Raw genomic sequence first — 25,636 nt, forward strand, 5'->3', positions numbered from 1 at the left:
CTTGAGATTTATACTCTTTATAGTCGTCTTACTATTAATAACATAGAATGTTAACAATGTGGATAACACCTCGCAGATTCTTTATGTGGATAAAACCTGCGCTGTAGGAGTAAATTTATTCAATCACATTTGAAAAAACCGGCCTTGAGGGTTCTACAACCTGAATGATATTGAGTAGTGGATATTTATATTCAGGTACAAAAAAGGGCTATAACATTCGGTAAAGACGGAGACATTCTTGACTGTCATGCAAAATATTTGTTGAATGCAGAATGAACGGATTTGCCACAGATTTAAATAAATGGATTTTTTGGTTTTAATGATGTATGTTTGATTCATGGCTATTTTCTGTTTAATTTCGGTGATATGAGTGAGAACGTAGCTAATGGTTTTTCCATGTTGAACTGGAATATTGCATTCAAACTAATAAATCCAATAAATAAGATAACAATGTTGTTACTCAAAGCAACACTTTGATTTTTTCATAAGTTAGGAGTTACACATATTTGAATATTTTAATTAGACATGGCAACATCGCTAGGTTTCACAGAAAGTATCACCGGGAATCTTTAGCGGAGAGCGGATTTCCTCTTGGTGCAATAATCTCAAGTAAATGATCAATTAATACCATGAAGCAACAATATTCATTTGATTCTTCCTCAATTTAACAATGTTCTATCCCTAAAAGGTTGGAAATCTGTATTTGAAATTCATGTACCTGTTCAACAAAAGTCACAAATACTCTGCCAATAGCCAACTATGTTTCCTCGACCCCTGCTCCTAAAATCTATATCAAGAAAATCTGAAATTTGCATAAGATTATATACAGCTTAAATAAGATAGCAATACTAATTTCTATTGAAATCTGATAAGCTGTTACAAATATGTGCGGACAAACATAACGACAGACAGCTCAGACCTTCAGCAAGGCCTGGTTTTCATCCCAAAAGCGATCACACAGCTTCTTCTATCTTCGACAGACTCGAAAGCAGAACCTCCACTCTATCTGTAACAATTCGAGATCGCGTCAACAACGAATTCACTGAAGAAAATCGTCGAAAACGGAAGTTGTTCTTCCCGCGTCGAAAGCTCGTAACAGGCGTTTACAAACCCCGCCGAGAGCCTAAACACCGCCGCCCGGATCGCACTGGTCCTTCGCGTCGGATCTCCCCCGATCTTTTCGCACTTCGCGCGAAAGCCCTCGTCGCTCAAAACGGCCGTCTTGCAATTGGAAGTCGAATTGCATCGCTCTTCTATTCCATTACCCTCATTCCGTCCACAGATGCCGCACCGGTCTCACGTATATCCGGTCCATTCGCCACCGCCTTCCGGAAAAATTAGTTTTCCGCCGGTGTTCTCTCAATCCAGCCAGTACGTCGGATCTTGCTCCGGTTTAGCGTGTGTGTTTGTGTCGAACGCTGTCGGATTAAATCCTATCGATTTCTGTAGCCGGTCGACCCGGTTCTGACGATTTGGATAGGTTTGTCCCCTTCGGCTTGAAAGATCGGAGAGAAGTCGTGTCGTCGATGATGCGGAAGGATCCTGTATTACCGACGTCGCGGTGATTTGATAACGTCGGCCGATAGGGGTGTCGAGTGTTTCCGTCTTAACTGTTATTGGATTCTATGGCTGGTTTGGTCGATTCGATGCACGATCGAGAGTTGGGATGTTGAGTAAACGTCAACGTCGAAATTGATGATGGCCTTGGAGGAGCTTAAGTTTGCAGGTAAATGGAGGAGGAATTACTAGAACGTTGTTGACGCTGAAGTGTAGGAAGTGTTGGTTTTTTCTTGTGGCTGTTACTTAGATTTTGTAAGCGATTAATTTCTTGGATACGATTGTAGATTAAGGTTTAGTTGATACCGCTTTTTACTCTATAGAAGACATACAGTTCTGCTGAATGGAGTTTGCGTCATTTGTCACTAGACAGTCGGGAACTCCAAAATACACTTTTATCAATATCTTCTTCGTTTTACGTTAGGACTCTACTGTGTTACTTTCTGCTATTACCTGTTCACTATTTCTTGGGACGTAGAGGTTCAGCTTTATCGAAATCTTTTAGGAGGTCATTCTGGTAGTAGACAGGCGTCTGATGGTTTTTCTGTTTTGGCCCATTTTTCTAATCGTTCAGGGGTCATGCGATCTACTCGATCTATCTACTATCTACTTCTTGCTCTAGCCCATATTAATTACTTCATCCTGAACCCCACACTCTCCTCTGCTAACACATTACTCACTCTGTCCTTTTATCTTTCTTAGCGTTTTCATTTGTAATGTTCTTAATATGTTTTTAGTTTTAAATGTTTCAGCACGTGTCTCTATGGCATAAGTATGTATGGGGTTTGTACAGGTTTCATAAGTTCTCGTTTTGCTCACGACTGACTTATATTTGTTCCTCCATATAATGGAATATCCCTTAGGATAGTCTGATATACGTCTGGCTCTATTTGCTTTGATTTGTTTCTTCAGAGTTCTTTTCCAAGGTACTTGAACTGCATTACTTGGTTCTTAATTTTGTCATGGGCAGCAAGTGTGCATCTTATGGTCTCCTTTGAGCAACCATTGCTTGGGTTTATTCGGTGGATATGGCCATATTGAATTCTGCAGCTCAAATCGTAAGCCTGCATAGCAACTGTTGGATATCATCTTCACTTTCTGCCATAAGTAATTTATCATTAGCATAACATGATATTTCAATGCTTTAGTTGCCAATTTGATAGCCAGCATTGGGGTCTTTGACATCATTTATCATCTCGTCCATGATAAAGTTGAATAGTGTTGGACTTATGCTGTCTCTTTGGCTGTATCCTGTCTCCACTGGCACAGTACCTGTGAGACCATGCGACGATTTGATTTCAGTTGTGTTATTCGAATTAATTTCCCAAGTATTGTGAAGTTCTTTGTCTATATTATCAACATATTGCTGCTGAAACCCTTTGTCATTAAGGGCAATTTTTATCAAATCGAGAACCTAGGATCAAACAAGAGACACACCAATTCCCAAAAAGTCTATCAAGAATTGTAAAACTTGAAGCTGGTTAAAGCCTGTAGGTACGGATACACAGGCCTGGAAATCTTAAAAAGACCTAACATTTTTGTTTATCTCCAAAGTCATCACAAAGCTTTCGAGTATGTCTATCTTAGGTAGCGATGAATATGCACTTTTGTAAAATTTGCTGCGTTTTCAGATCCCTCAAGCAAGAGAAACAATAAAATTAATGCTGCCATATCTCTAGTAAGTCGTTAATTTCGCTCTTCCCTATAAACCAGCTTTAACCTCAAAGTGGGCCTTAAAACTCACCCCTTCTAATTTTATACAATTCAGTAGTAGAAATGCAAGTTAAAACCCTTGCTACACGCTAGGATCGTCGCAGCCCGGAGTCGTGACTGCTCCGGAAGAGATACACATCGCTCGGTGTGCCCTTTGACCCCTTGCTTCTTCTTCTTCTCGTCGTCGTCGACGACTCTGCCGCGAGAAATCAATACGTTATCAGGCGGGTCTTCATCCGCATCGTGTAGCTTTTACGTATGTACGTTTACAGAAAACATCGCGTGGAATGTCCTCGGTAGAATGTTGCCGACGACGCCACCGCTCAAAACAGTCGATGTTCTATGACCGCCCGGGGTGCATAGATTCTCTAGTCGGTGTAGTTCTAACGAGACTCGCGCGCGGGTCGTTGAACGTGTCGATACGAACTACCGCAGAGTCTGTGACTGCTCTCTTTGAGGACGTTTAGGTTAAGGGGGTTTTTCTGTGGTTCGGGACGAGTCACAGAAGGGAATGTTATACCGTGGTTGAGACGATTTTCTTTCTTGTAGAGTGAGTATTAGGATTTGTAGCAGTTTTTTTCGATGAGGGAACTAGTTGTTCATTTGAAATTTTATTCTGTCCTGTGTCATATGAGTCTGTGAATTAAAATATCCCTCAAAACTTTGATCGAATGATCAATTCTTGGATTCTTTGGGGTAACTATAGAGTAATAAACATAGAAAGAGGGAGTATACGCAATTTTTACATGTCCCCATGTTTGCACTACGTTGTCGGATTGTGATATATTTTCAAATCCACAATTTTACTATATCGTTATGAATGTATATTATATTGAATGTCATATATTTATTTGAGTGATTCCCGATTAAATATGCAAATTTGAATATTTAGAATCCGATATATTTCCTAATTGTCGAATTCATAATAAGCAGAATATTTATTATTTTCTGTATTTACCTACTGAAATCCAAGGTTTGGCAAATTTTGCTCTCCTTGTGTCATCGTTTGTTTCACGTCGTTTGGCGCGCTTGAAATTTTTTTTCTGAATTTCTGATATATTTAGGTATTCATTTCAATATATTTTGAGTTAATATGAAACGTTGATTCAGTATGGGACATAAGAAGTGCGTTTTTTTTGGAGAAACTCGCGAATTGAGTGAAATATCGTATCACTGATATGTTTTCATTTCCGCGCGCTTCATGTCAAATTTGATAGTTGATGTTGGAGACAAAATTTGCTCACTAAAAATAACATATCCTCCCTCTATGTTCATTACTCTGAAGGCGGAACCAAAAGTGAACTTAAATTGGATATTTCTGTTTCAATCACCGCTGAAAAAGTCGTGTGAATTATTGTCATTGGCAAATATGAAATTCTATGCCTGGAATAGGCTCCCCTTGATTTATTCTGTGGAATAACACCGTGATTTCGTTGTTTATCTTGTGGAGTTGGAAATGAATGAGTATTTGGATTTGTAACAGTTTTTTATCGTTTATGTTTCTGAGAGGAAACTATTAATGTTGTTCATTTGAAATTTGTGCTTTGAGAATCTTCAAGATGAAAGCTTGTGACATTTTCTGTGAGTCGACAAATCCCTCAGAACTTTAATCGACTTTATGAGGAACCAGAAGTGAACAATATGATTTCCTTATAACAATCACCACTATAAAGTTTTGTGGATGTTTGACATTTACAAATACGTATTTCTGTGGTTTTAATGTGTCACTGAGAAAATTTTATACCGTGCCCGGGAAAGAGGTTATATTTTACGTAGAGCACCACTCATTTCTGTGGTCTATAGGATCACAGATTATCATCGTTGAAAAAATCCTCCAGGGGTGTGCAAACCGCGTATTTTCGACTCTACGCCATCGTAGGACGTTCAATCGACTTGTTATCGTACGTATAGAGTTGTGCACGGTCCCAGCCTGGAATCCCAGGCGAGAGAGTGAGCTGTTCACTTCCATTGCCGGATTTGTTCTGTACACGCTTTCATGAAAATGTCGACTGCCGTCGTCCTCCGGATAATGCAGATCCATAAAATGTTGGAAACCGCCATTTCGGATAGAACACCTGCCCTCGCCGACGTGGCGTATCGAGCAGAATTTATACGGAAACGTACGAGATTTTGGGGAATTTTGCCGTCTTGTTTACAGGAGAGAAGGAAGTCGGAATCGTTGATCTTTGAGAGTGGGTTTTTTTTATGGGTGCGATCGATGTTTTCTGGAAGCCGGGAATCTGGGGTTGAACGATTCGTTTCTGGCGGTTTTGGAAGTTTTATTTTTTGTACGATTCTGCTTTCTAGATTGGATTCTAGGTTTGTGTTGCCAAGGTGATAGGTTTTGTTTCACGCTTGTTTGATGAGTGGTGTTAGCGAAGTGAAAATCATATACCTACGTCTCCATATTAATACATTCAATCTCTCAAAAATTAAAAACAGAGAACTGAGACAAATAAATATAATAGTACGGTCAGTACAAATTGTTTATGGTAATGTCTAGTATTAAGAGAACTATCGTGTTATACAAGACTGTAAATTTAAACCGAAATTACAGATACTTCAAGAAAAAAAGTTTTATGAACTTGAAGCAGCAGGTGCTTTGTTTTCGAGATACAGGGTGTTAAAGTTTGATTTTTTCTAGTTGATTTCTCCCTTTCATAAAATATTCAACTTGAATTTGGCATAGATATTCTAATTTATGAAATAAAAAAGAAAAAATTTGACAAAAAATATTGAATTTTTACTTTTTTTTTCCCAAATTTCGAGTTCAAATTTCCTCAAAACTAAAAGGTTAACGAAAAATCGGTGAGCGCTGTCAGAATTTACGATCCTAAATTAGCTGAATTTCGAGATAACCCGAAAAATTTTTGCAATATTTTCTATACCTAACCCTTAGAAAATCGAAAAAAATTTAAAGTTCTTCCATGGAAATATTGTACCTTTTTATTGATTGATTCGATCACGTAGATCACGAAAATGCTTGCAGTTGGGCGATTAGTCCTTTATTTCATGAATTATAGGTATAAATCTGAAATTTGGAAGAAAAAAATTGATAATTTTCTCGAAGCTGCCACTTCTTCTGGTCGTAAGCTACGCACTTGAAACCTCACTCTTTTAGATCACAACTCGATCTCTGAAAAACGTTTTCATTTGAGGGGTCTGCGACCAATATTTCAGGAAATATAACGATTTTTGTATAGAAATTCAATTTTTACTGTTTTTTCGAGTTCAAATTTCCTCAAAACTAAGAGGTTTACGAAAAATTGGTTTGCTGTGTCAGAATTGACGACCCTCAATCAGCCGAATTCCAAGATATATAGAAGAAGAAAATTTTTGCAAAATTTTCCAATCCAAAATCTGACAATTTTCTCGTGGCTGCCACTTCTTCTGATCATAAGATACGCATTCGAAACCTTATTATGTTTCAGATCAGAACTCGATCTCTGAAAAAAAGTTTTCATTTGATGGATCTGCCACAAATATGTTAGGAGATATGACGATCATTGGATAGAGTTTCAATTTTTACGGTTTTTTTCAACTTTCGAGTTTTTTTAAATTGTAGGTTCAATCGAAATTTGAGGCGAACAAGAAAAGCCGAAATAATAATGCAAAGTTGCGAAAATGTATTTTAGTTATGGTTCAATATATAAAGTTCGTTGTAAAAGCATCCGGAGACTCTAGACGAGACCTTTCTCGGCCTCGCCTTTCTCGAGAACGAGACAAGACCAGACGATCCGAAAAACTGCCAAAAGTTTTCTGCGTTCAATTAATTTGCGAGTTTACTCTCCTTAATCTTGAAGAACGTGTAAGATTCGCGTAGAAAAAAAAGTTAGACGAAAAATCGTCCGAATCCTTCGACGCGTGAAACAAGAAACAGTCGACTCGTTGTCGTGTCGTTAGGACAAGGTCAGGTGGCTGTGATGCCAGGCGGGATCGATCACGTCCCTCGGCGTCGAGACGCTTCCGTCGTGGCGGCACGCCGTCGAGATACTGACGGCAGAATGGCTTCAGGGAACCCAACTGGAAATCGTTAATTTTTTTCAGTTTTATTCAGATATATCAATATTTATTTTTATTATTTTTCAATATCTGGTCATTGTTCACAATTAGGTCGAGCGTGAACGTTTGAAAGATTGCTGTTTAGGCACATTTCTATTTGATTAAATTGAAAGAATATCAATGGGAGTGGCAGCATTAGCGAAAGGAATCATTGGTCTGTTCTTTCATGAAGATGATAGAAATCCTCCTTGAATACTGATAGGAAGTACCCTAAAATACAACAGTGTTTTACGGTAGAACTAACCGGAATTATCCAGTAATATTTCATGGAAACAAAAATCAACTACACATGGAAATTACTGCCAAAACTACGATAATATTCAATAGAAAATGGAAGAAATTCCAGTTAAATACTAGGTGACTACAGGAAATTCCTGTAAAAGCTCAGGTTATAAGCTTCCCATACAACTAACTAGTACTGTAATATATGAACGACAGTTCTTTAATTCAACGGAAATTTCCTATTAAATCGATACGACAGTTCCGTTATAAGTGAAGAAATTCCTGTTTCAGTTTGGTGTTCATTACTAGAAATTCTCGATGCTTAGAATACAACTGTCTAGTTTGTTTATTGAGCAGAAAATTCCTGTTAAATCGAATGTTACGATCTTGTAAATCGTCATGCATATTCCGGTTTTTGTCACAGTATTATATTCTTGTTGAAATGACAGACTGCAGTTTGGGTGCATTGACTAATTTGAATCTAGAGGAATTAAACGACCGGGATTGTCGCGTAAAATCAACAAATATCCTGCTTTCGCTTATATAGGGATAGTTCTTGATTCAAAGGAAAACTCCTATTAAATCGATACTACAGTTCCGTTATAATTAAAAAAAATTCCTGTTTTAGTTTGATGTTCATTACTAGAAATTCTTGAAGCTTGGAATTTAACTATCTAGTTTGTTTAGTAAGCAAGAAATTCCTGTTAAATTTAATGTAACGATTCTGTAAATAGTCATGCATATCCCGGTTTTTGTCACAGTATTATATTCCTGTTGAAATGACAGACTGCAGTTTGGGTGCATTGATTAATTTGAATCTAGAGGAATTAAACGACTGGGATTGTCACGTAAAATCAACAAATATGCTGCTTCCGCTTATATAGGGTTAATTTCCTGTAGAATATCCGAATTCCTGTTGTATATCCTGGTAAATTTCTTCGAGTGTGAAGCGGCGATGGGACAGAGTAACAAAGCCTATCTGAATCCGAAGTGCGAATTATCTCTGAGTGAAGCAACTGGCAAATTGATCTCCTTTGATCTTGCCGCTAGTCGAAGAATCGGCTGATGGTATTGCATAAGTGTGGAGGCACACTCTTAGTATGTAAAAGGCTCCTGGTGATGGGAAACATTGAACATAGACAAATTCGAGTTGTCGCTGCGCCTGCCGAGTGTCTGTCTGCCTTTCCAGGTGCCTTGTAAAACGCGGCAGACTTCGGGTGGCGTAGAGTTATCCCACAATGGAGAGAACGCGAAACCGGGAAATACAAACTGCATCGGCTCGTCGATCGATAAGGGTCTGCAGGGAGGAGGAGGAAGAGGAGTTGGAGGAGGGCACACAGCGGACCGTCGGAAAACCAAAAGCTCTCTCACTCTGACCTACATTCCCGTCGCCGGATGTTGAACGTTCGACTGGGACGCTTTTTACTCCCAGGCGTATTCCTGCCGAGATGTATTCTGCGCTGCAGCAGCAGGAATTGGATGATTATGTTGCTCGATTTTTTTCGGCTGGTCGTTTGAGAAGGTTTGAATAAGATGGAGCTTGATTTGTAATCGTAATTGATAGAAGTAGAATTGAATCCGATTTGTAAAGTTCGATAACAGAGAGTGAACAAACCACAAGGTTCCTACATTGATACTGACCATGGAAAGATGCGATTTGGAGATAAAGGGTGTTTTTTTAGAGCTATAGACCTTTAAATTGCAATAAAACAACGATGGATTATTCGATTGACATGAATTTTATTTATCCACAAGATAATCTTGTGGCATAACATTTTAAATATGATTTCTGGCATATGACCGCCACGGCTGGCTCGGATGTAGTCCAATCTGAACGTCCAATTTTCGATGACTTTTTCCAACATTTGTGGCCGTATATCGGCAATAACACGGCGAATGTTGTCTTCCAAATGGTCAAGGGTTTGTGGCTCATCCGCATAGACCAATGACTTTACATAGCCCCACAGAAAGTAGTCTAGCGTTGTTAAATCACAAGATCTTGGAGGCCAATTCACAGGTCCAAAACGTGAAATTAGGCGGTCACCGAACGTGTCTTTCAATAAATCGATTGTGGCACGAGCTGTGTGACATGTTGCGCCGTCTTGTTGGAACCACAGCTCCTGGACATCATGATTGTTCAATTCAGGAATGAAAAAGTTAGTAATCATGGCTCTATACCGATCACCATTGACTGTAACGTTCTGGCCTTCATCGTTTTTGAAGAAATTCGGACCAATGATTCCACCAGCCCATAAAGCGCACCAAACAGTCAGTTTTTCTGGATGTAACGGTGTTTCGACATACACTCGAGGATTAGCTTCACTCCAAATGTGGCAGTTTTGTTTGTTGACGTAGCCATTCAACCAGAAGTGCGCTTCATCGCTAAACAAAATAAAATGGACGTAGTGCGCGATACGTATTCCGCACACAACCATTATTTTCGAAATAAAATTGCACTATTTGCAAGCGTTGTTCAGGCGTGAGTCTATTCATGATGAATTGTCAAACCAAACTGAGAATGAATCACTTGACAGCTGTTAAATCGGTCGCCATCTTGAACAGTAATGCCAACTTAAAGTTATATACCTCGAAAAAAAACACCCTTTAGTAGTAGTGTTTCAATGTTATGTCAAGAATAAATGAATATTTGACTTGACATTGAAAAACTACTATTTAACTTGAACCTGAGTTGATTTTAAGGCAAGCTCAAGCTATTTGTGCTTTATCCAAGTAGCTTGAATGTCTAGCTAAGCCATGAATCCCCACAAATAGAATAACATCGAATTAATTTAAAATTAAAAATTAGTCCTGATCGTCGAGCAAAAAGACTATGAACAGAAAAACACCCCAAAAAAACTTATGCAACCAGAAATAACTACCAAACCAGAATGAAAAACTGCGTATAAACAAAATCGTACCAAAATTAACGCACCCTGAATCTCTACGCTATTACATCCTTGGCGTGAAGAATGGAGGTCCCAGGTCACGTGACCCTCGCCCCGGCAGACGAGGGAAAATTATTTATAGAGAAAGAGAATATCCGATTTTCTTTATCCAAAGATCAATATTAAATACCCGACCCCTTTGGGAGAGGGAGGGACCTTGGGTTTAGGGGGGGGAGGAAGGGTGTGTTTCACATACACTTTGTCGGTTTCGAATGAGAAAGTTCAAGATGAGGCTAATGTAAATCGAGGAACTCGGGTTGCCGAAGGGAAACCGAGAGGTGTCGCCACTGTCTGTCGTTCGATTACGTTCGTAACTTTGAGGATTATAAATAGATTGCACTAGTTACACAATGGGGAAGTCTCCTTCGAAGGACTAGTCAGGATTTGTTATGAAATATCGTTGAAATATCACATTTCAACCATAACTATTATTTATGACAAAAATTTTGATCACCTAAAGAAGATTGTGTGGATTTAAAACTTAATAACTTATTTTTGTTTTCTGGAAAATACTCGACGAAACATATAGAAAATTGTATACATTATATATATCATAACTTTAACAGTTACATTTTCAGTGGGGGGCAAGAAAATGTTTTCCACAAACGATTTCAAAGGTTTTTATTGGAAAAGAATAAATCGAAAAATGGCCTTGGTATGATTGAGATCAAGGAGAGGAAATAGGCTACAAAATTTGGTAGATAGCGAACATCAAATAATTCCTGGAAGTTAGATAACGGTCAAAAATGTTCGCTATCTACCAAAATTTATAGCTACTTCCCTGGTTTTCCCAAGTACCACTTTTCTTGTACCTGTTTTACATAAATGCTCTGTAACACCGCCATTTTTGGTTCTCCTGTCAGTGTTCGGAATCCAAACAAACAAATTGTCATTCAAATTAGTACGTTGTCGTTGAAGAAATTGGCTTATTTTGATAAATAAGATTATTTAAGGAACGATTTTACTATTAATTGATAGACAGAAGGAACGAGATTGATGCCAGTAATTCGAACTTGAAGTTTAACTAATAGACACGGCTTTTTACGAAATCTGGGGAATGATACAAGATTCAAACTTACTGGTTTTAACCTCGTTCCTTCTGTCTATCAATTAATACTGAAATCGTTCCTGAATAGTTATTTATAATACAAGTGCAGAAGGCATTGATATTCTTCCACGAGTTCAAAATTCAAAAACGAGCCACGAAGTGGCGAGTTTTGGAATGAACGAGTGGTAGAATGAGCCTTCTGTACGAGTATTATACATTATTTTCTCTAATTCATTGCATTTTCATTGAAATTAATGAAATATTTCCATAAATATAATTTAGTGATTTTTGTATTGAAAAATATTGGTTGGCAGAACTGATTTCTTTAAGGCAAATTGATGAATTGACAGATAAAGCCGTGGCGGAAAGTTCAGAGAACCAACATAGAATAATAAAATATAACCATGAAAACTGTGCGTTTCTGATATATTCTCGCACGATTTTGTTCTACAAGATGTGGAAGAATGAACGCAATAACCACAGAATTAGAGAAATACTCTTATTTATGAAAATAAGCCAATTCCTTCAACGACACCGTACTAATTTGAATGACAATTTATTTGTTTGGATTCCGAACACTGACAGGAGAACCAAAAATGTCGGTATGTGACGTCACACTAATAGAGCGTATTTGTAGAATCTTCACAGTGTCTGAAGATGAACTATAATAAGTTCGAAACTGCGGTTAAACAATGTAATATTTAAATTGTTATTTCAATTTAATTGGTGGTAAAATTTAGTAGTAATAAAAACTTGTCAACTACCAAATAGTAACGGCTGAAACAGTTCAACATTTTATCTGCTATAGCGATCTGTTTGAGGTTAGAATTTAATAATTTTTGAAATTGCCTTCGTTTGAATCGACGTTTCTATAAAAAAAAAAGGAATCTGTTCAAACTCTCAGTTAACCATCATATTTCATTGTAAAAAATGAACTGAAAGCAAAGAATCAATAATACTAATGAAACCAGTATTTACTTCAAATTGACGTCATCGTAAGTCTTCCAATCCTGTCCGTTTCTGATCACGGGATAATAGGGATGAATTTTTAGGGTCTTTTGAAATTTTTCCACATATTTTTTGAACAAATTAATGAATATCTTTTCGAGGAGTCTAATCTATTGGGTTGTAAACTGAAATTTGGTTTTTCAACCTTGAGCATTTAAAATGAAGCCGTAGTATCCTTGGCGCCATATTACCATCTCAACGCCCATAAAATCAATCGTAAAACACTGGGGATCGTTAACTCCGTCCTCAATTCCAACAGTCAAGTGTCAACGTCAAATCTGACAGATGATTCGGCTACTAAATCCGACTCTATGGTCCTTCTCTCACCGCGCATTTTCTCGCCGCTACTCCGCTTTTGATCCTTTTTTTTTCTTCTTTTTTTCTACCGGTCTATAACAGTTTTATTTTGTCTTGTTCCAGAACTCCCACCTGAAAATTCCTGGCCCCACAACCTCCCAGACGTCGCCTGCTCGATCGTAAAGTGTTCGTGAGGGTGCTAAAAAGATCGAGGGAGAGAGAGAGAAAGCGAAAGAGAGAAAGGGGTGGTACATTTAGTGAAGGCGGAAAAAAAAGTGCGTAAAATCGAACCAGTGTGAACTTGTGGTGTAAAACGAGTTGGAACGTGTCTATAGGCTAGAGTGCGATTACTTTGTATGGCAGGGATTTGTATGCCTCGGATATCAGCAAATGGTAAGAAAGTGCTAGTATTTTTTACCGTACAAGTGCATGCTTGTGTTTTTTTTCGCCTTGGACGAGGAAGCGTTTCGTTTGGTATTGGTTTTTTGGTCCTTCGACAAGGATTCGGGGTTATCGATGTACGGTTGGCAACACTGAACTCTATGAATATCTATGGTTCTATGTCTTTAGCACGTTGGTACAACTGTTGACATATGTTAGATGACATTTGATCGTTTCGCTGGATATTACCATTTTTGTTTTGTTTGAAAAACATTGTTGGTTGAATCATTGCGAAATGATAATTGTGGAAAATTTTAGAAAATTTTTACAATTTTCATGATAATATGATCCTTATAATAATTTATGATTAGGTTAAATTTCGAGTTTCGTTTTATAATTTCTTAGGATGAACCTTTGGAATCTACTAAGTACAAATTTACCTACCTTCGCTTGGATCCAAAATTACCTAGCTATACAGGGTGATTCACGAAGATCGTTGGTTAGAATATTTCAAGGAAAGACTCGTGATGAACTCTTTAAGTGGACCTTTGTTGGGGGAGATGAATTCTTGGAAAAGATTCGTTCGACTATCGGTTTCACCGGAAATGATACCAACTCTCGTTTTTTTAAATGTAACTATTTTTCCCCAGAAAATTTGTCTGAAATTTTAAAAAAATTTTCAATTCTTCTCAAGGAGGGCTTCATTCCAATCTTTGTAACTTAGCTTCTGTCTACCTACAAATGCTTTTCTTTTTCTTTTTCTGAATATACAGGGCGTTCCGATCTCAATGTCAAAGTCGGTCATGACTAAAACCTCATAACTATTTTTTCTAAGAATTCATGTTTTTTAACAAAACTTAACTAGAAAATTGAAATTTTAAGTGTATCTCGAGTCTTTCTACAAAATATTCGAACGGTTTTTGTGAATCACCCTGTATAGGATGTTCCAGAATTGGGATTTAACTTTCAAGGGTGATGTTTCAGCACATTTCAATACGAAAATTGGGAATCTGTGTGTCCAAAGTTCGGACGGTTTTTCGATTGAGATACAGGGTGTTGAAATTTCCAGAAAGAAAATTACGAATATATCTGAGTATATTCTGAGTACTTATGTCACTGGAATAAAATCGGGTACACTTTGGGTTTGAATAATATTCTTTTTAGCATGTAAAAAATAACAAATTCTAGTCAAAATAACCAGGATTTGGTCAATACAATAATATATTATTGGAAACTGCATTCATCATCATCCATTAGTACTTCAAACAAAATTGCAAGTCTAATATTTGCAAGATGTTATTTAATGTTGGTTTTTCCTATTCTCAAGAAACAACCTCAATAAATGTTGTTTAAAACTTTGGCTTTCTCCCACCAAATATTCCATCAAATTCTCATTTAAATGCTATTTATGCATTCCTAAAACAATTTGAAATATTTCTCTAGTACTTGTGTACTTTCACATGAAGCCTTGCAGATATTTTGTTACAAATTGAAATTTAATTGATAATATCTCTCTTCCTATACAACTCCATCTTATTTCCAAGAATCGATATCGACGTGTGCATCAACAATTGTTGCCAACATTTCAAAAATGAATCGGTACGACGAAAACCTTGAAAATCTAGCGTTTTCAATAGTTGAAACATCGATAAGATTTCTGACATGTGTTCAAACAAAACAAACGCCTTCACACAAAGTTGAATTTTTTTCGGCATTTCTGTGGAATTTGCACTTATTGAATAATAAAACTTCTGTACTGGGGTACTGTCAGATGTTGGTTATTTACCTGCTCCGATGAATTTCTTTCAGTTCTCGGAGCTCGGTTGAAAAGAATTCAAAATAAGTTTCAGAAGAGTATATATAATTTTTATTTATTTCGTTTACTGTGCGGTAGATTAACTTTGGTTGTATTGACAATAGCAGATGGAATGGTAAGCATGTAATGTATTTTTCACTTACCTTGAATGTCTTTCATCTTGAATTTCTTCTTGATATTATTATAATTGTTGAAGTTGAGTTCTGTGCTTAGGATTATAGGAAATGGGTTATTTTTAGTTGAATTCATTTTTCAACAGAATTCGTTATTGTAATATTGCTTTTCAATTATTTATCGTTGTATAAATGGGTTATATCGAATTTATTTATTTTTTCAATATGAGAACTACAGTTTTTGTAAGATATCAAGTTGAATGTTAACAATATACAAATTTATAGTCATTGTTTTCATGAAATTATCTCAGAAACTAGATATACCTAGTAAAAGGGTTTCCAATAGTAATTATACCATCTGAAATGGCAAAAATGTTTAGTAGGATTTGGCCATTTAATCATGGAAAGATACACGCTTCAACAACTTTTCGAAATTCTTAAATTGTTTCATCAAATTTAGTGCGTCATTTGTTGATACTGAGAGGAATTCAAGAGAAATTCATGTACGACATTTTTCAGTAAATCGACTCACTATTTGTTGATGAATTTGAAAGTGAATTTCTTTTACACATTTTCAAATTTGCGAATATTGAATTCTTCTCAAATTTCTCTCAGTATTAACAAATAAGCACTGATTTTGATAGAACTATTAAACGTTGTTAGAGCGTGTATCTCTCCATGATGAAATGACATAACCTACTGAACACAAATGACATAAGAAATGTCAAAAATAATACTTAGTGTTGGCCTTAAAACCATCTTAAGTTGTATCTTTTCTTTGGGTAAACTATATGGGTATCTTCTAATAATTCATCATAGAATAGAATTGAATAATAGAATTAAGATTACTCTTCAACTATAAGTTGGAAATATTAAAAGATTCTTTATGATTCCATTTTATTATTACGATTGGCTTACCTACGAGTCTGAGGCATTTTTAATAGTTTTTTCATATACTAATTTGTTAATATAGTAGAGTAGATTTCATCAAACGAATTAATAAAATTTGTCTTCCCTTGATCTGTTATTTCTAAGGAAACTAGATGTAATCGAGTTAAAGAAACATTGGTGGTTATACTGTTTTGGTTCTTTCTGCTTTAGAATTATTTTTATGATTTTGAAGGCTCAAAATTGTAGACAATTCGATGGAATTTCACAAATAAATTGAGAAGTTGATGAAATATGAAACATATTATCATCTTATTCGAAATTTTGTTTATTTTTCGTTGAATTTTTATTGTGGGTAGAAGATTATTTTGTAATAATATTGTACATCTAAAAAGAAGTGTCTGAGATTTTCGAATTCACTTGATGAAATTCAAAGAATATACAACAAAATTACTATAAATAAATAAATATTTGAAATCAAATTGGAAATGAAAGGTACAATTTTTGTACATTCTTCTCGTTGATTTTTTACTATCGATGGAAGTTAATCTTTATTGTCGAATATTTCATTTCTGAAGGCAACAGAATTCACAAACTCCAAAAAAAAATTTCGACCATTTGAAGAAATTCCATTTTCGTTTTTCCGTTGGAAAAAATTGAGTCCCGTTTGGAAAATTCCCCGCGATTGACAGTTCTCCGAAATATTGACGTTAACGTCTCTTGAAACCCTTCGAAAATTCACCAAGTTGAACGAACCGCTTCCTCGCGCTCACGCTTTCCCAAAATAGGCCTCAGGAAAATCCTCACTTGCTGACCTATGGTTTTTTCGGTTTTTCCAGGCGCTGGTGTGAAAATGGAGCATTTCCAGGCGGCACTGGACCCCCGGAAACAGGAGCTCCTCGAGGCGCGCTTCATGGGCGCAAGGGTGAGTCGACAACGATTGAATTTTTTTTTTTTTTAAGTTTTGTCACGAAAGATTTTTTTTTCGTGTATCTGTCGAGGTTTGTTTGGAAAATTGGACGCTTGCAGTTTTGTAGATGAAGGAATTTGAAGTGTTGATCGTGGAAGAATCTGAAAATTGAAGTTGAATATACAGGGTGTTGTAAAGATCGTGCCATATAGGAATGTGGAAACGATTACTTTGTGGGCTCCTGAAGTTTTTTAGTGGAGCTGAACTAGTCATGATTCAGGCAGAATGATTTGGATTTTTAGTTGTATTTGGCAAAAACAAATTATTCGATTCAAAAACAACAAAAAAAAATTAAAATACCTACCATCGGATCAACAAGAAAATATCTAATATGTATTTCATAGTTTCAGTCTTTACTTGATGGAATTTCATTGAATATTATTATTCTTACGCAAACCAAAGATAAATAATATTATAAAAATCAAAATGAATGTCCTTTCAACCTAATCCATTGAATGGAAAAAAAATTAAATCCTGAGCAAGAAAGAAGTAACGAAATCTTCCAAAAATACGGCAACTCAGGTTTGCAGGTTTTATGTAAAAATGAAGAACTTGCTTAAGAATTCTGGGTTTCTCTTTGCGAAAGAAATTTCGAAATTTGTGTGCAACGCCAATGTTGTTCGAAAATATTGAATTTGTGTGGTTGGTTCTCTTCGATTACTGTGACGTTGTTTTAACGAATTATTGTTTAGAACGGTTGTTTTTTGCGTGAATCAATTGTTCAAAAAACGGCGTAACAATTTGTGCTTTTTGGATCAAATTTTTGAATCATTAACACGCCACCAAAAAAGTCACGGCCTGGCGCACAGATGGCACTACCAATACCACTTCTTTCCCGTTTGTGGTTGTAACAAGCTTCAAAATTTCGTGTTAAAAAAAATCATGGGTAAAGTCTATATCGAGATATTGAAGGTAGAGTGATACTTCATTTGTTGATGTTTGATAATGGGTAAAAATTCTGTGCACGAAAAGTGATTACTTGATAAGTATTATTCAGACTCTTTTCATTGACAATAATTGTTAAAAGGTGATCCACTGAAAGAAATTTGGCTGTAATGAAGGTGTGTTAAATAGATGAGCATATTTCGAAATAAAAGATAAATCTAACTACAGAAAAGGTATCGAAAAGTTGGAAGAGCGTTGAAATACATTTTATCACTCTTGAAGATGACTTTGTTGACGAAGAAAGTCGATTTTTTTTCTGATTTGGCATGCGAGTTCTTATTGAGTGAAAGTGTTACATAAAAGCAACTATCATTTGCTCAGATGATTTCCAAATATCAAATAATTATCTCAATAATTAGAGAGCAATTTGGATAACATTTTCGAATACATAATAAATACCGGAAGAGCAATATGTAAGGAAAAACCGGCAGATCCTTTTTTATGATCTTTAATTTGTTGGATTGGTACTTTTACTGCATAGTATCAAAATGTTATAAAAATCGCCAAAAATAATTGAAAATCAAAAATGAGGACAATACAAAAAATAATGTAGATGCCGTTTTCTATAAACCAGAGAATTCATCTCCAATATGTCCAAGTCCAGTCCTGTAATACTAATCATTTTTTAAAGGTTATGGTCCTTTGACAATTAATGTCAAGTTGAAGAAGTTAGTTTGATAGATCATAGAACGTGGTAAAATTACTATTGGTCTAGTCTAGAGCATAGAGTAATAAACATAGAGGGAATAAACACAATTTTAACATGTCTCAAACATGGTTAGATTACGTTGTCTGATTGTGATATATTTTCAAATCCACAATTTTACTATATCATTATAAATGTATATTATATTGAATGAAATATATTTATTTGAGTGATTCCCGAATAAATATTCAAATTTGAAAATTGGGATTCGGATATTTTTCCTAATTGTCGAATTCATAATGAGCAGAATATGTATTATTTTCTGTATCTACCTGCTAAAATCCAAGGTTTGGCAACTTTTGCGCTCCTAGTGTCATCGGTTGTTTCACGTCGTTTGGCGCGCTTGAAGTTTTTTTCTGAATTTCTTATATATTTAGATATTCATTTCAATATATTTTGAGTGAATATAGAACGTTGATTCATTATGGGACATAACAAGTGCGTTTTCTTTGTAGAGAAACTCGCGAATTGAGTGAAATATCGTATCACTGATATGTTCATTTCCGCGCGCTTCATGTCAAATTTGATAGTTCATGTTGGGGACAAAATTTGCTTACTGAAAATGACATACGCTCCTCTATCTATGTTTATTACTCTGAGGTCTAATGAAGTTGTTTAAATTTTGATTTCGAAATTTTAAAGTAGCGTGCGTCAAAATTCAATATACGTTTGAGATTTCAACGGACAATAAACATAATGTAAATCAGTTCAAAAATGAAAATCTAATTATGTCAGTCCATTTGGAATTTAAATTAAGATGATTACATGTTTCTGAAATTTTCGTAATCAATTGTGTCACCGAAAACAAAACCAAATTTCTGGCAAGACAACTCAGCCTACGTTTCGTCCATATTAAGCCTTCTTCGAGGCAACATCTCGACTCAAATTTTGCTCAGAAAATACCAAATACATTATCTCGATTTCCACGTTAGCTACGATAGTATCGCATGAATTCAATGAAAATTCCAACTGTGCTCACTCTGGAAAATAACTTCGAGTAGTCGATCGCCGAAATGGTCGACCTTGAAGCCTTATTTTTTTTCTCGGTCAGAATCTATACTAATTTCGTAGGAACGCTAGTACACAAATACCGTTGCAATCGCATTCAAGTAAATAGCGGATCGTCGTTTAGTTACATTTTCTCCGTCACTGTCTTATCGACATTTCACACTTTTATCTGATCGACTTTGACCTCCGTCAATTTCTTGGTACGATTGATCAGCTGATGTTTGTTTTCGTCCCTTTTTGGGATTGGTAGTTGTGAATTTGTCTGTATGGTACGCTAAATGTTTTAAAAATTGAAAACGGTAAGATTTTATGTACGTATTTTGACGTCCATGTGATATGCTGAATGGCGGTGTTGCCAGTATGGCATAAACGGGAAGGTTAATTCGGAACGAATGTTGCCAACTGCTTGAAACGATTAACAGCTTCATTTCGTAGTCATGTTATGAATTATTATCGTTATAATGCATCAGGTTAGATTTTTTCTCAAAACAGAAACTCTTCTGTTTATTTCGTTATAGATTAAAGTTCACTTTTACTAGTGTAGACATTGAAATGACATATATTAGGCCAATTGAAAAGTCCTCGGTCTAATGCACAGTTGGCGGTGCTAGTTTTAAATCCATATGATTTTTAGTTACTACCAACCTTCAAACGATACGTGTCAACATTTGACAGCAGTCCGACCATTAGTTTGTGAGATATTGCGTTGTGAGTGTAGCTACTTCTTTTATTTGAATAAAGATGGAAAAAAAAAGAATTTCGTGTGCTGATAAAATATTGTTTCTTGAGAGGAAAATATACGGTTGAAGCAAAATCTTGGCTTGATGAAGAGTTTCCGGGGTCTGCACCAGGAAAATCAACCATCATTGATTGGTATGCTAAGTTTGAACGTGGTGAAATGAGCACCGAGGACTAAGTGGACAGCCCAAAAGAGGCTGTCGCCGACGAAAAAATCAAAAATGGTTAACAAAATAATTTTGAATGGCCGTGAAGTGAAGTTGATTGAGATAGCAGACATTGTGAAGATATCATCTGAAAGTGTACATCATAACATTCACGAATATTTGTACATGAGAAAACTGTGCGCAAAATGGGTGCCGCGCGAGCCCACAATCCATCAAAAACAACAACGTGTTAATGATTCTGAGAGGTTTAAGCTGTTTAAGTGTAATAAACCTGAATTTTTGCGTTGATATGTAACAATGGATGAAACATGACGCCATCATTTCACTCCGGAGTCCAATCGACAGTCAGCTGAGTGGACTACACACGATGAAACGAATCTAAAGCAAGGAAAAACACAACAGTTAGCTGGCAAGGTTATGACATCAGTATTCTGGGATGCGCAAGGTATAATATTCATTGATTACCTCCGAAAGGGCCAGATCAACAACGATTATCATATTGCGTTATTAGATCGTTTAAAAGATTAAATCGATAAAAACGGCCCCATTTGCGCATGCTTTCTGGCCAATACTCGACAATTCAGGCATAAAATTCATCAAAATGCAGGTTGGCCAACATGATTTTCATCTATTGGACGTGATTCAAATGAGGAAGGACAGTTCCTATAACAGTTATAAGTACCTAATGCTTTTTATAATTGCATTTGAAGCTTTGTTGCTTGCATATGTATTATAATAATACAGAGGGTATGATATTGAGCTCCCAAATATTCATGAGCAATGCATTGACTTAAGCTCAACAATAACTTTTAGGTTTGCAGCTCTGTAATTAGTCCTGTAGCAAGCGCCAAAAAAGCTCAGTTCCAAGAATAAGCCTAGAAAAATCATTAAAATAGACATTTAAAACGACTAGTCTAATATAGGGTTTGTAAATGAAATTCAGGCCTTAAAATATCAGTCTTGCCAATATTGCTAATACATAGAATGCGAAACTAATTTTCCCAACCGTTTGAAACAAACTTTTCACCTTAGCGAATACGCTCTATTAGTTGACGTCACACACCGCCATTTTTGGTTCTCCTGTCAGTGTTCGGAATCCAAACAAATAAATTGTCTTTCAAATTAGTACGGTGTCGTTGAAGAAATTGTCTTATTTTCATAAATAAGAGTATTTGAGGAACGATTTCAGTATCAATTGATAGACAGAAGGAACGAGGTTAATACCGGTAAGTTTGAATCCTGTATCATTCCCCAGATTTTGTAAAAAGCCTTGTTTATTAGTTTAACTTCAAGTTCGAACTTACTGGCATTAATCTCGTTCCTTCTGTCTATCAATTAATAGTAAAATCGTTCCTTAAATGATCTTATTTATCAAAATAAGCCAATTTCTCCAACGACAACGTACTAATTTGAATGACAATTTGTTTGTTTGGATTCCGAACACTGACTGGAGAACCAAAAATGGCGGTGTATGACGTCATCACTAATAGAGCGTATTGAGAATTATGGTAAATGAAGAGAATCTATGGTTAAATTTAATATACAACTTTGAGACTCGCCCTGTGTATTATTTTCGTTATAAATTCAAAGTTGTATACTTTATCAATCGGAATTCCCGTTCAAAATCCGCATCTTCTCATCTAGTACGAGACGCCGCATGATAGTGTAAGCAATCTCGGAAATTCGTAGTTTGTCATAGAGAGTTATCCTAGCTGGAAGGACCAGTAGATTCTCAGAGTTACGCGTGCCGATGTTTGTTAACGCGATTATCGTTCAGTAGCCGCTAACGAGCTGGGCAAATTCGCGCGCCAGATAAGCGCGAACGGGTGTGTCCACCCTAGATCATTCCCGATCCCTACACCGGCTAAAGGGCAGCGTAGTTTAGTTTCTCGGGGTTCGATCCGAGATCGGAAAACGTGGTTTCGACGTCGTGTGGCGTAGCGAGGAGGCATCGCAGACGCTGGCGGAGAAGAGACGCCTCGTTGTTGTCGAAAGTCGTACCAACCGATGTTATTGTGACAGATAGTAGTAGGTGTACGTATTGTTGGGATTTGGTATGTTTGTACAATGGAGATAGACAACGAATCTCCGGGTATTTATAGATTTAGTTGAGACGTCGCGAGGCGTTCCGATCGGGCCGTAAAGGTGTCCACGGACGGGCTGATCCGGATGGTAGATACTCCGGACGTAACTGAAGGATTTTGGAGCTTGTGGGCGAAGCTTTAGGAAACAATAGGCCGTCTAGGGAATTGGAGGATTATTGGTGATTTTTTGTTGTTTTCATTTGGATATGAAGGTGAATAGCATGTTGTAGTAATATGGACTAACATACTTTTTATGATCTTCGATTTGTTTGATTTTCTTCCTCCCCGAATGGAAGAACATCTGAAAAATCCTCAAGTGGAAAAAGAGGAAAGCATTTTGAGAAGCTTTTGAGCCATGATTGTTTCAAGTGCCAAATTGGCGCATCTCTGAAGCTCCTGATTTCACGTTAACGCTTTTCTGATTTTTTCTCGATTTCCTGTTTGACTGTTTAGTTTAATCTTTTCTCTATTTCAGTATCGTAATGAGTTCATTACAGTACAGAAAATAGTGCTGTAATGAACTCGTTACAGCATTGTGTTCAATTTTATTTTTCGTTTTGTGGTTGTCAACGCTGACTTCCGATCCTATCAAATTTTAACACATGCCAACTGTCAATATCATATAATAATAATATAACGGATATAGTGGAATAATTTGCAACATTATTCGCAATTCCTCTCAATTCTGGTGGTTTTCAATCGATTTTGTCAGACATAATACACGAATTTAATGCGTAATTATAAATAATTTCGAAATTCGAAACGTACGATTCAAATTCCGCAATCTGTCAATTTTCGTAACAGTCACACCAACTGTCAAGATACGATAGAAAAGTCACTAGAATGTATAATCTGAATTTTTCATTGAATTTCGACAATATTTCACAAAACTTGACTGAAATAGAGAAAATATCGTGTAATACTCGTTGGCCGTTGCAGAAGACAATTCCAACACTCATGCGTTCGAAAACTCGCTCCTCCGTCGCTCGTTTTCGAATTTCGCATTCGTGTTGGAATAAGAGCCCATTCTGCATATTTTTTTAGAATATAATATTGCAGCACCAACCTTTCATCACTTGACATTTTCAGAGTAAAAAGAAGAATGTTATAGTTTTCTGTGGTTGAATCACAAATCATCTTCAACGTTGCCGTTCGTTCATTGTTCTATCGAAAACTAATTCAACGACGATTTTTCTAGAATGATCCCCACTTAAGCCAACAAAACGATCGTTATCATCGTTGCCCCCAAAACTAGGTCGATAACGAACTTTCTCGTTCAGACGTCGACAACACAGCAATCGATTACGACACTAGAAGAATGGCGGCGTCTAATCTGATACGTCCAGAAAAAGCTTCAGCTTTCGTTCGTTCGCGCCAATCCGGCAACGTCGCATCCGCGGTGCATCCGAAATGGCATCAGCGGCGGCCGGTTGAATGGTGGCCATTATTATTATGCTCTTCCCAACTGGTTATTACCATTCGTTTTACGTTCTCGGATTAATAGATTACAAAACGCAGAGGCAGAGTAGGCTTATTACTTATTAGCTATGTTGAGTGCGGATGTTTTGTTGAGGAAGCGGGGCAACGTTGCGTTGCGATGCGGTTCAGAGAGGATTTTGGGTTTGTTAGTTCTTTTGGGCTCGTTAGGGGGAGCAAATTGGATCCTTGTTGGTTGCCATTCGCGTTTCGTTTACTAGATTTTTTTTTCGTCGTGATTGTTGTCGCAGCAACTCGAATTCTAGGAAAGGTGAACAATGGTGGCTTAGACTGCTGGTTTATACTGTCATATTTTGGCGGTGCTAGGGCTCGGAATTGTATTCGAATATTCTAAATTAGATTTTTTGAAACATGTTTTATAACGAGCGTTCATTAAAATTCGTGTCAAGAGTACTGTGAAGAAATTAAAAGTGAATTTTCTGTGTTTACAAGTAGCGCTTAGCTTATACCATATCACTAACATTTGTTTACATACTTCGAATCTGTGAACTATATTTGGTACAAGCTAAGCGCTACTTGTAATCACAGACAATCGACTCTAATTTCTCCACAGCACTCTCAATCACGAATTTTAATGAACGCTCGTTACTTGAAGGTGGTTTGAGCCTAGATTCTCCAGAGATTATTCTGTGAACTTTTCATTGTTTGACATATGTCAAACTGTATTGACTCAAGTGTTCTAACCTTATATAGTTTGACGGATCTCTTCACTATTTCGTAATAATTATAGAGTAATAAGCACAGATAGAGGAAGTATACGCAATTTTTACATGTCCCCAACGTTGTCGGATTGTGATCTATTTTCAAATTCTCAATTTTACTATATCGTTATGAATGTATATTATATTGAATGTAATGTATTTATTTGAGTGATTCCCGATTAATTATGCAAATTTGAATATTTTGAAACCGATGTTTTTCCTAATTGTCGATTTTATAATGAGCAGAATATTTATTATTTTCTGTATCTACCTGCTGAATTCCAAGGTATGGTAACTTTTGCTCTCCTAGTGTTATCGGTTGTTTCACGTCGTTTGGCGCGCTTGAAGTTTGTTTTCTGAATTTCTGATATATTTAGGTATTCATCTCAATATATTTTGAGTTAATATGAAACGTTGATTCACTATGGGACATAAGAAGTGCGTTCTTTGTAGAGAAACTCGCGAATTGAGTGAAATATCGTATCATTGATATGTATTCATTTCCGCGCGCTTCATGTCAAATTTGATATTTTATGTTGGGGACAATCTCTCTCTCTATCTATGTTTTCGACTCTGAGTATAATACGCTCTATTAGTGATGACGTCACACACCGCCATTTTAGTTCTCCTGTCAGTGTTCGGAATCCAAACGAACAAATTGTCATTCAAATTAGTACGTTGTCGTTGAAGAAATTGGCTTATTTTGATAAATAAGATCATTCAAGGAACGATTCTACTATTAATTTATAGACAGAAGGCACGAGATTAAT

At 36.4% G+C, this 25,636-nt stretch overlaps 1 protein-coding gene across 11 annotated transcripts in view; it reads left to right on the top strand.

Annotated features, from left to right (window-relative positions):
- The window catches only part of LOC123681037 (serine/threonine-protein kinase tousled-like 2), a 113,498-nt gene that overhangs the window by 21,207 nt on the left and 66,655 nt on the right, over window positions 1-25,636 (top strand). For 3 of the 11 annotated variants that reach the window (XM_045619207.1, XM_045619217.1, XM_045619208.1), the window contains exons 2-3: window positions 12,976-13,245; window positions 16,890-16,975. The exons of 4 other annotated variants lie outside the window; for them this stretch is intronic. In XM_045619207.1, coding sequence (XP_045475163.1) covers window positions 13,209-13,245; window positions 16,890-16,975 — 123 coding nt within the window. In that variant the 5' untranslated portion in view covers window positions 12,976-13,208. Of the gene's footprint in view, window positions 1-12,975; window positions 13,246-16,889; window positions 16,976-25,636 lie in introns of those variants that run through there. 4 more of the 11 variants (XM_045619209.1, XM_045619210.1, XM_045619223.1 and 1 more) reach the window with 2 other exon arrangements.

This window comes from Harmonia axyridis, chromosome 5 (genome assembly GCF_914767665.1).
Source record: "Harmonia axyridis chromosome 5, icHarAxyr1.1, whole genome shotgun sequence".
Lineage (NCBI taxonomy): Eukaryota > Metazoa > Arthropoda > Insecta > Coleoptera > Coccinellidae > Harmonia > Harmonia axyridis.